The 10,255-nt window shown below is 41.7% G+C and overlaps 1 protein-coding gene across 1 annotated transcript; it reads left to right on the forward strand.

Moving 5' to 3' along the window:
• Positions 1 to 590: 590 nt before the first annotated feature.
• Positions 591 to 9,096, forward strand: LOC137946628 (probable apyrase 7; the record flags this gene model as incomplete). Its single annotated transcript, XM_068792955.1, has 3 exons — positions 591 to 2,427; positions 4,032 to 4,082; positions 8,816 to 9,096. Coding segments are annotated over 3 exons (2,169 nt in total), but the record flags the coding sequence as incomplete, so codon positions are not given.
• Positions 9,097 to 10,255: the final 1,159 nt, after the last annotated feature.

The following is a 10,255-nucleotide window of genomic DNA, read 5'->3' on the forward strand; positions in this document are numbered from 1 at the left end:
ATGGTCCTGGGTTAAGCACCTATGTCTTTCGCTCCTGACATGCCGGTCTTTTGGGTAGTATTGGCTAGGTGCTTAACACTACCACCACCTCTAATCCCGCCTTCAAACAAATTTTGTGGTCACATTACCGCAATGGGGAAAGAGAGATTGCTTTCTGAAAGATGTCAGTAAAGTCCTCCAGTAAATTCTTTAGAGTAGTAGGTTGTTGTTGAAGGGCGTGTAGCCGTGGAGGATTCTGAACTTGGTTACCCTGTAAGGTGACCTTGTTGCCATCCAATTCAAAGAACATGGTTAACGCAGCAAAATCCCATAGGATAGGTCCCAACCTTTGTAGCCACTTAATTCCCAACACCATATCAAACCCTGCGAGTGGAATAATAAGAAACTCTGCTGAAAATGTGTTACCTGCAATGGAGAACATAATGAGCTGGCTCGTTCCATAACTTGGAACTTTGTCTTCATTCGCCACTGAGACGGAAGCTATTGGCCGAGGTTGGATGGGATGCTGTAAAAGTTTGGCAACATTGAAACTCAAAAATTTATGAGTGCTGCCCGAGTCCACCAAACTGACCCTGAGGTATCAACATTGAAACTCTGGTTTAAGACTTTCTGCATCTCTCCAAGAGATCTCCACGTTAGGGAAACTTGACCCTGAGGAGGGCAACCTTGATCACCAATTCGGTGGGCTATCTCATGCAAAACCAATTCGTCCTTTGCAAAGAGAGGCCTTTAGAGCTAGTTTTTCAAAAGATAAGACTCCTGCATCAGCTTCCTTTTCAAGGAAGAAGTGTGTCCGAGTGGTGGTGGTGCTTCTTTGCCTGATACTGTTCATTTTTCTGATATATGCAGTTTGGAGGCAGTTTAATGATAAAACTTCACATTATTATATTGTACTTGATTGTGGAAGTACTGGAACCAGGGCTTATGTGTACGCGTCATCTGTCAACCAAAGAGGCCATGGGAGTCTTCCAATTACTTTGAGGTCATCACCTGAAGATTTTCAAAAGAAATCCAGTGCACGAACTGGTCGGGCTTACCAACGTATGGAAACTGAGCCGGGATTCGATAAACTTGTAAGAAATGTATCTGGGTTGAAGGCTGCAATAAAACCTCTTCTGAGGTGGACTGAAAAACAAATACCCAAAAAGGCTCATAAAGACACTTCACTCTTTCTCTATGCCACAGCTGGGGTTCGAAGATTACCAACTTCAGATTCTGATTGGCTTCTTGACAAGGCTTGGTCCATTTTGAAAAATTCATCATTCTTGTGTCACCGAAAATGGGTTAAGATTATTTCTGGAATGGAAGAAGCATATTATGGATGGATAGCTCTTAACTATGACATGGGTATGTTGGGTTCATACCCAAAGAAACCCACATTTGGTGCACTTGACTTGGGTGGTTCCTCACTCCAAGTCACTTTTGAGACTAATGGACTTGTGAGTTCTGACACTAGTTTATGTCTGAACATTGGATCCAGCGATCATCATCTTACTGCATATTCTCTTGAAGGCTATGGTCTAAATGATGCATTTGATAAGTCAGTGGTTTACCTCATAAAGAAGCAGTTTTTAACCAAGGAACTGGATTTAAATAAGGAAAAGATAGTGATTAAGCACCCTTTGTTACAACAAGGATACAAAGAGGAATGTATGTGCTCCCAATGTGCTTCACTAAACCAAGAAGGAAGTCCAGTAGTTGGAGGGAAAAGTACTGGCAAGACAAGATTTGGAAAATCTGTTGAGCTGCTTGGGGCCCCACATTGGGAAGAATGTAGTGCGCTTGCTAAAATAACAGTAAATTTGTCTGAATGGTCTCAAGCAACATCTGGAATAGATTGTGAAATTCACCCTTGTGCTCTTACCAGTAATTCACCACAGCCACAGGGACAGTTCTATGCAATGTCTGGCTTTTATGTTGTGTTTCGGTTTTTTAACTTAACCTCTGAAGCTACACCAGATGACGTCTTACAAAAGGGTCAGGAATTCTGCCAGAGCAACTGGGATACAGCAAAGAAAAGTGTGGTTCCGCAGCCTTTTGTTGAGCAATATTGCTTTAGATCACCATATATTGCCTCTTTGTTGAGAGAGGGATTGCACATTTCAGATAACCAGGTGACTGTGGGGCCTGGGAGTATTACTTGGACACTAGGGATTGCTTTACTGGAAGCTGGGCAAACGTTTTCTAGCAAACTGGAGCTGGGAAGTTATAAGATATTTTCCTTAAAGTTGGGCCCTTCAGTTCTAATTGGTTTGCTAGTTTTCTCATCGATACTTCTGATATGTGCTTTATCATGCATTAGCAAATGGGGGCCAAGGCATTCCCGTTTGCCCTATCTCCCACTTTTCAGCCAAAGTTCAACTACGAGTTCTGTTCTTAATATTCCATCTCCTTTCCATCTGCAAAGGTGGAGTCCAATAAGTACAGGTATTTCCTTTCTGAAGCGGTCCCATCAATTTATGTAAGGGCTCACTGCTTCCATTGAATATTTGAATGGCGACTTTTCATACCTAGATGATCTTGGAGAATTCTTGATATTAATCATCTTTTGTTTTTGTCATCTAAATCCAAGAGTGTGCTTGCATGGAATGTCATATGATTTCCCTACTGACCTGACTCCGAATTTCTTATGTTTCCTATAGCACTGCAAATAACTTTAGGTTGCACCTCATCTCATTGCTTGAAAGGATCCAAGTTTTTCTCCAATTAAGTGTTATTTTTTTTTTTTTTGAAATGATGCTGAATTTTATTCTGAGAGCTCAAACGAGTAGATTACAAGAGGGGAAAGCCTTCCCAAACAATGAGAGATTGCTGGGAGGTTCCGAATTTAGCCAATTTATCAGCCAAAGAATTGTTTGATATAGGAACGAGGTTCCAATTGCAATAAATGGATGACACAATGTTAGCAATACAATTAGTGATTGGCCAATGGCGCCAAGGAGGGGAGTTATCTTTTGAACACTAGCTGATGACAGTCTTTGAGTCGCCTTCGATAATCAGCTTGCCATGAAGCCACTCTTTAAAGATTTGGAGGCCGAATAGAAGAGCACTCACTTCAGCAGTATTTGAATCAACAATACCCATCGGCCCTGTATAGGATAAAATAGGGTCTCCACTGTTGTCTCTAAAAACACCACCAGCTCCAGCCGACCCAGGACAGCCTAAAGCACTGCCGTCAAAATTGAATTTGGTGTAGTCGTAAGGGGGAGGATCCCAGGTGGCCATAACCGGTTTCCTACAGGGGCCCACCATGTGCGCAATCAAGCCCCAATTTTCTCCAAGGGAGATGCTCGATAGTGAAGCAAACTCCTTCCTAGAATGTAGCCAATTTGAGATAAGACCCATTGCCTGAGAAGCTATATTATCCGGGTTGTTAGCCTTGGAGTTGAATCTCCAATTAAGTGCTTTTGAACAATTCTTAAAACAAATAAACTTCTAAACATGATACTTAAATTAGCAAAGAAAATAAACTTTGCTAAAAGTTTATACTGAAGGATGATATTGACAACTTTGAACTAGTTACTTCAAATGAAAATAACCAAGTTTTAATTACCACTCACAGAGCTTTTAAAAGGGTCTATTTTGGGCTCGTGGACATAATTTTGGCTTTTTTTGTCTCCTTCAAGTAGGATCCCTGCATCACTGTTACTACTACTTCAGCACTTTGTCATAAACTTCGGCTTCTTGTGTCCCTTCACTAGGACCTATATATTTCTGCATAACTTGAGTCTTTCACTAGAAGCTATTGTCCAGTACTTCGTGCATAGTCATCATCAAGATCAAGCTAAAAACTTAAGAGACAAGCTTGGGTGGAAGAATTGGCTTGGTTGGATTCTACTTACATCAGCTAGAATTGTCTAAAAAGTTATACCACCAAAGAGATTTCATTTTCATAGGTTATTCAATTAATAGTATGCCTTCATCATCATCATCTTCTTCTTCTTCTAAAATACTTAATTGCTTAAACTTAAATTTTTAGATCATGATTTGTATTAATCATAGTAGACTATTTGCTTCCGTGTGGATTTCAGGAGAGGGAAGAGCAAAGATGCCATTAAGTCCGACAGTGGCAGGCTCACGGCTACCTCCCTAGCTCACGGTTCAAACTCCCAGAACAATCACTCTTCAACTGGCGCAACCCCCCCCCCTGAAATGTCCTCCTGATATCCCTTTCTCCCTTTCCACCCATCCTTGGAGTCCACCTTCTCGGGATCAGCAACAGCACAATACTGATCTCGAGCTTTTAGTCATAAATTTTCAAACCAGCCAAGCTTGTCACTTCATCACCCCTGAACCTCAAATAGAACTTTGCCAAACGGTACCTCTCAATCAAGGCCTATCTATGAGTACTGATAAAAACTCTGTTATCGAGAATTCGAGAATTCGAGAATTCCAGAATCTTCTAATTTGCCCCCTCAATCTCCCATGGTACCCCAAAATTCTCACCATGAGCCTATTCCAAGTAATACACCGCTGATTAATGCCCACAATCAGGACAATCCAGTCAACTCCCAAACCCCTCTCTCTCCTGGTAGACCTGGCCGTGTGGTCAAGACACTCCAAGTAGAAAGGCACAAGTATGATGAAGAATCATGGCAACAGATGATGGATTTGGCCCGCCTTATGGGAGCAATTTTCAGAGGTTTGTTGCCTGGAGACAAGAATGCATCTGGAGTCATCAAGTACGGTACTAAATGATCGTACTCTCCTGGAACGTTCGAGGAATTGGGGCTTTTCAGAAGAGGGGAATGATCACAAATTTCCTATCTCAATTCAAATCATCCATTGTAATCCTACAAGAAACAAAGTGTCAAGAGATATCCAACGCTATTGTTAAAGAGCTTTGGTCTAACTCTTCCATTAAATGGGTGGTTGTCAATGGTGAGTGTCTCTGGGAGGTATTCTAGTCGCTTGGGACTCGACTCTTTTGGCTTCCTTGCAAGTGTTTGAAGGTCGCTTCTTTGTGGGTCTGCAGCTTAGAGACCTCTCCTCGGGCAAAATTTGGTGTATTGGGGGAGTATATGGACCGACCAAATATCGTGAGTGTGGATTTTTTTGGGAAGAGCTTAGTAATCTCTTCCAATCCTGGAGTTTCCCTTGGCTTTTCGCTGGTGATTTCAACGCAATCCATTACTGCAGTGAGAAGAAATCGCCGGCAAATCGCATCTCTGCTTCTATGCACGGTTTCTCTGATTTTATTGGCGGATGCGGGTTGGATGAGATCCCCTTCTTGGGGAAGAATTATACTTGGTCGAATAACCAACAACAACCAATTTTTTCCAAATTGGATCGATTTTTGGCTTGCCCTGGATGGCTGCAAATGTTTGAGAATGTCTCTGGTCGGGTTCTGAACAAAGTGGGATCAGATCATTGGCCAATCATGCTGACCACCTCTTTCGAGAAATGGGGCCCTTCTCCTTTCCGGTTCGAGAATTCATGGTTATCTGTCAAAAATTTTGAAGCTCGTGTCAATGAATGGTGGGCTGGGGTCCATATTTGGGCAGGCGAGAGTGGACTTTTCCTCTAAAGCTTTGGTTCCTAAAACAGAAAATTAAGGAGTGGGCCATAGAGCATCTCACTTCTTTAGCTGCTGAGAAGTCTTCCATTATCTCTCAAATTGCGGACCTTGACCTGGCAGAGGAGCAAAGGTATTTATCTCCGGCGGAGTTCTCTACCCGTATCTCTCTAAATTCAAATCTAAACTTAATCCTTCATCAAGAGAAGGTTCGTTAGAAACAATGTGCCAGATTTAAATGGCTCAAGGAGGGAGACGCCAACACAAAAAAATTTCACACAGTGGCTTCGGCTAAGCGAAGGACCAACCGTATTACCTCATTATGTATCAATAATGAGGTAACATCGTGTAGGACTTCGATCACTAACGTGTTGCTCAAGTTTTTCACTGATTTATATACAGAGGAATGCCATTGCAGACCGAAAATTCAGAATATACATTTTTCTAGCCTCTCTCCAGCAGTTGCCTCATTTCTAGAGTTGCCATTTTCACTGGGAGAAGTCGAACGCTGTATTAGGCATGGATAGTGATAGGGAGCCAGACCCTGATGGCTTCAATGGGGATTTCCTTAAAAGATGTGGCCGCGTCTCAAGGGGGATATCATAGCCATGGTTAATGGATTTTTCAACAACAGGATCACGTTCCATAGTATCTGTGCGTCCTTTATCACTTTGGTCCAAAAGAAACTCAGTGTGGAGAAACCAGAGAATTTTAGGCCTATCAGCCTCATTTCTAGTGCATACAAGATTATAGCCAGAATTTTGGCTCATTGTCTCAAAGTTCTCCTTCCTATAGTTATTCACAAAGGGCAAGGCGCTTTCTTGAAAGGAAGAGAGATCCTGGATTCTACTATGGCTGCCCATGAACTTATTGATCATTTTCAGCGCAACAAGGCCCCAAGAATTGCCCTAAAGTTAGACTTTGAAAAGGCTTTTGACAGATTTAATTGGATACTATTAGATGAGATCATAGAAAAGATGGGTTTTGGCAACAAATGGAGATTTTGGATCAGAAGTTGTGTGGGTTCAGCATCGTACTCCCTCCTCATCAACGGCTCAGTATGTGGTTATTTCAAAGGGACCAGAGGAATTAGACAGGGAGACCCCCTCTCCCCGCTTCTATTTAAGAAACCTTGGGTGGCTCCCCCCTACTAATTCCAGTCCAACTTTTAATACTCCCCTCCTTCAGTATACAGATGATACCATCATTTTTGGAGTCGGCACCATTGATTGTGCAATAAATATCAAAGCTGTGTTGGGGCTTTTTGAGTTAGCCTCTGGTCAGAAAGTAAATTGGGGAAAGACTTCCCTAATGGGCTTCAATGGTAACCCTGAGGTTCTCACAGAGATGGCAAATATATTTGGATGCACCTTAAGTCAATTACCTATAACATATCTTGGTTTACCTCTCTTCAACGGGCGTATATGCCGGAGGCTATGAAATTCGGTGGTAGAAAAAATGGAATTCCGATTATCATCATGGAAGGGGTGTCTTCTTAGTAAAGCGGGGAGACTCATTCTTCTAAAGTCATGCATAGTAGGAATCCCAAATTATGTTGTCTTTCATGCCTTGCCCTATTGCTATTTGTAAGATTATGGATAGGCTGAAAAGAAGATTCTTATGGAGGGGATCGAGTGATGCTTTTAAGTACCACCTGGTTAGTTGGGATGAAGTTTGTAAGCCAAAGAATATGGGGGGCCTGGGAATCCAGAAATCTAGAGACATGAATCAAGCTTTGTTGTTAAAATGGCTATGGAAGTTTAACACTCACTCCGCAAATCTTTAGAAGGAAATGGTTTTCACAAAGCTGGGTAGGGAACCTCATTGGTGGATGTTTGGTGGGAATCGTAGAACCATCTCCCCTATATGGAGAGCGCTATATCTTCTGCTCCCAAAATTTTAATCTGTAAGTAGATTCTATGCTGGAAATGGTAGATCGCTCAAGTTTTGGGACAACTTTTGGATAGGGCCGGAACCCCTGCAGGTTGCATTTAGAAGTCTTTTTCTTCTCACGACTCGCAGAGACATATCAGTTGCAAAAGCTGACAAGCTTCCATCCTAGAAGGGGTCTCTCGGATAGTGAGGCATTGGAAGGTAGTCGATTGTTGGACATTGTCGCTTCGTTTAAAATCCGTCCTTTGGAGGCTGACAAGCTCGTTTGGTGGCCGGATAAAAAGGGTTCTTTCACGGTTTCATCAGCATACAGATTTTTAAACGGCAGTAACTCGGCTTGGAGGGAGAATGGGATCAATTTTGTATGGCGTTTATGTGCCCCTCCAAAGGCAAAATTCTTCATGTGGAGTGCCTGTCAAGGTAAAATCCTCTCAGCAGACGTATTGAGAAGAAGAGGTTACCCCTCCGTTGATCCCTTATGTCCATTCTGCAATTATGAGAACGAAACTACCAAACACATTCTACTTCACTGCAGTTTCTCTTGGAAGCATCCTTGGTAAGTTTGGGCTACAATTATGCATGGCGGCGGATCTCCTCACTTTCAATAAATCACTCATGGGTACCTCTATGCCGAGTCTTGGAAAGATGATGTTCTCTACCTGTTCTAGTTTCATCCCGTAGGGGCTTTGGAATGAGCGGAATAGAAGACGATTTGATGCAAAAAATGAATCTGTAGACCGGGTTGCAGACAGAGTTGTTGGTCATATATCTACTTGGCTTTTAACAAAAAAAAAAATATTTTCCCCCTATCTGGGTTCCCCCATTCGTGAAAATTGGAGAAACTTGGCTTTGATACACATTGGAAAAAAACCTCCGGTCATGCAAGAATGGACTCCTCCTGCTCCTGGTTATCTCAAGTTAAATTTTGATGGTACATCTCTTGGCAACCCTGGTATTTCTGGTTACGGTGGAATAATTTCAGATCATTCCGGTAATCGGCTCTTCACGTATGTCGGCCCCCTTGGTATTTCAGACTCTACGACTGCTGAGTTACAGGCTCTCCTCTCCAGTCTTCGTGTTTTCAAAGATAGATGCAGTGGGCCCCTCCAAGTTGAAGGGGATTGAAAAGTGGTGATTGGATGGTGTGAGAAAGTGTCTTCTCCTCCATGGAGACACTGGGATACTTTTAAGGAAATTTTAGATATTACCTCAATTGTTTCTTTTCGTTGGACCCACATTCTGAGATCCGCAAATTCGGCGGCAGATGTACTTGCCAGGTAGGGAGCTATCCTACAATCGCTGGTTGTAAGGGAAATGCTCCCTCAAACTTTGTAATTTTCTCTTGTTTTATTAGTACATCTTTTTCAAAAAAATAAAAAAAAAGCACGACAGTGGCGGGCTCTCAAAAAAGACCATTTGGCATGGGTTATGGATTGGGATGCAGCAGCATTCAACTCACTGATTCCTTACACCTGTTAGGTGGTCGTGTTTCTCACAGTTATTCGTCAGGTAGCTTAGGGCAGCTGCACATTGACAATGGAACTGGCTCTTCCTGGGGCCCCCACAGAGGTCAGATGCGGCTTCAAAGTAGGAGATCACAATCAAGGGAAGATCTTAATTCATCACTATCAGAATCTCATCTGGTGCTACAACTAAGGTGTGGACCTTTATTTCTTGGATTATTTTAGAAATAATTGCTTTGGGAAAAGACTAAACATGTACTCTTACTGCTACCTTCATTTCTGCTGTTCAATTTAGAGCAACAGTACTTCAACAAATAAATAAAAACAAAAGAGCAAGCCTCATTTCTATGCACTCGCTTGGTACTGAGAACTGGTTCCTATAGTAGAGTTTGTATAGCATACTTGTAGCTATTTGATTCATTTTGCTCTAATTTTTATTTATTCATGGTAAGTATGTTTGTTGAGAATGACTCTAATTTCCAGGCAGTGATTGGATTATTCAGTCGATAAGAGGGCCAGCAGGTATGCTACATTTTTTTTTACCCGTTTATTAACACCTTTACCCTCAAGGTAACTAAAAGAAAGACCCTACGCACTAGCCCAAGTAAGGTAAGCCTGTGTTCTTTGGGTAAAGAGTACTAGTGATTAATCACTCGTTTATACATTGTAGACCTACCAAATAGCAAATGTAAACATAGTTTAAATTAATTTGTGGGGATAACATCTCTACTTTTCACATAAGTTATTTTTTCTCAAACCCAAGTTCAACAATCTTGTCCCCTTATCCTGCACAATCCTTCCATTTGAACTTCTTCCATAGTATTAACCAGTATTAGGTCTTACAAGAATAAACCTAGAGGGGAAGTGAATAGCAAGGTTTATCAAGATTAATGGCCAATTTTTTAATTGGGTCTTAAAAATCCTTCTAAACTAAAAAAAATGTATCAACTAAGCAATAAAATGGCAACAATACTAGAAGCAAGGTCTTAAATTTCATTAACATACATCTAGTGAAGCCAATAAAGAATCTTATTGCCCAAACACCAACTTATGACATTGCATGAGTCACCTTCAACATGCAATATCCCTTAGAAATGATTATGCAAAATACTATGTCCATGCTAAAGCACTTGAATCTTGGTTAAAGTGGAGTCAAAAATGTCCAACAACCTAGCATAGGAGGCTAAGGTGTGGCCATTTGAATCCTATAAAAATGCTAAACACATCGTAGGCCTAGGGCTACCAAGAGAGGAATCATAAAAATTTAGCTTAAGAGCACCCACGTATGGTGGCTTCCAAACAACATCAGCCACTGGGCGCTTGCCCCACTAAGAGAAGCTACAGTCTTCAACAATAATGCGAGATTCTAGGATTCCATTAACTC

Source organism: Aristolochia californica, unplaced genomic scaffold (genome assembly GCF_029961685.1).
Source record: "Aristolochia californica isolate CCGP_79_NKW_82.1479 unplaced genomic scaffold, dmAriCali1.0.hap1 SCAF_12, whole genome shotgun sequence".
NCBI lineage: Eukaryota > Viridiplantae > Streptophyta > Magnoliopsida > Piperales > Aristolochiaceae > Aristolochia > Aristolochia californica.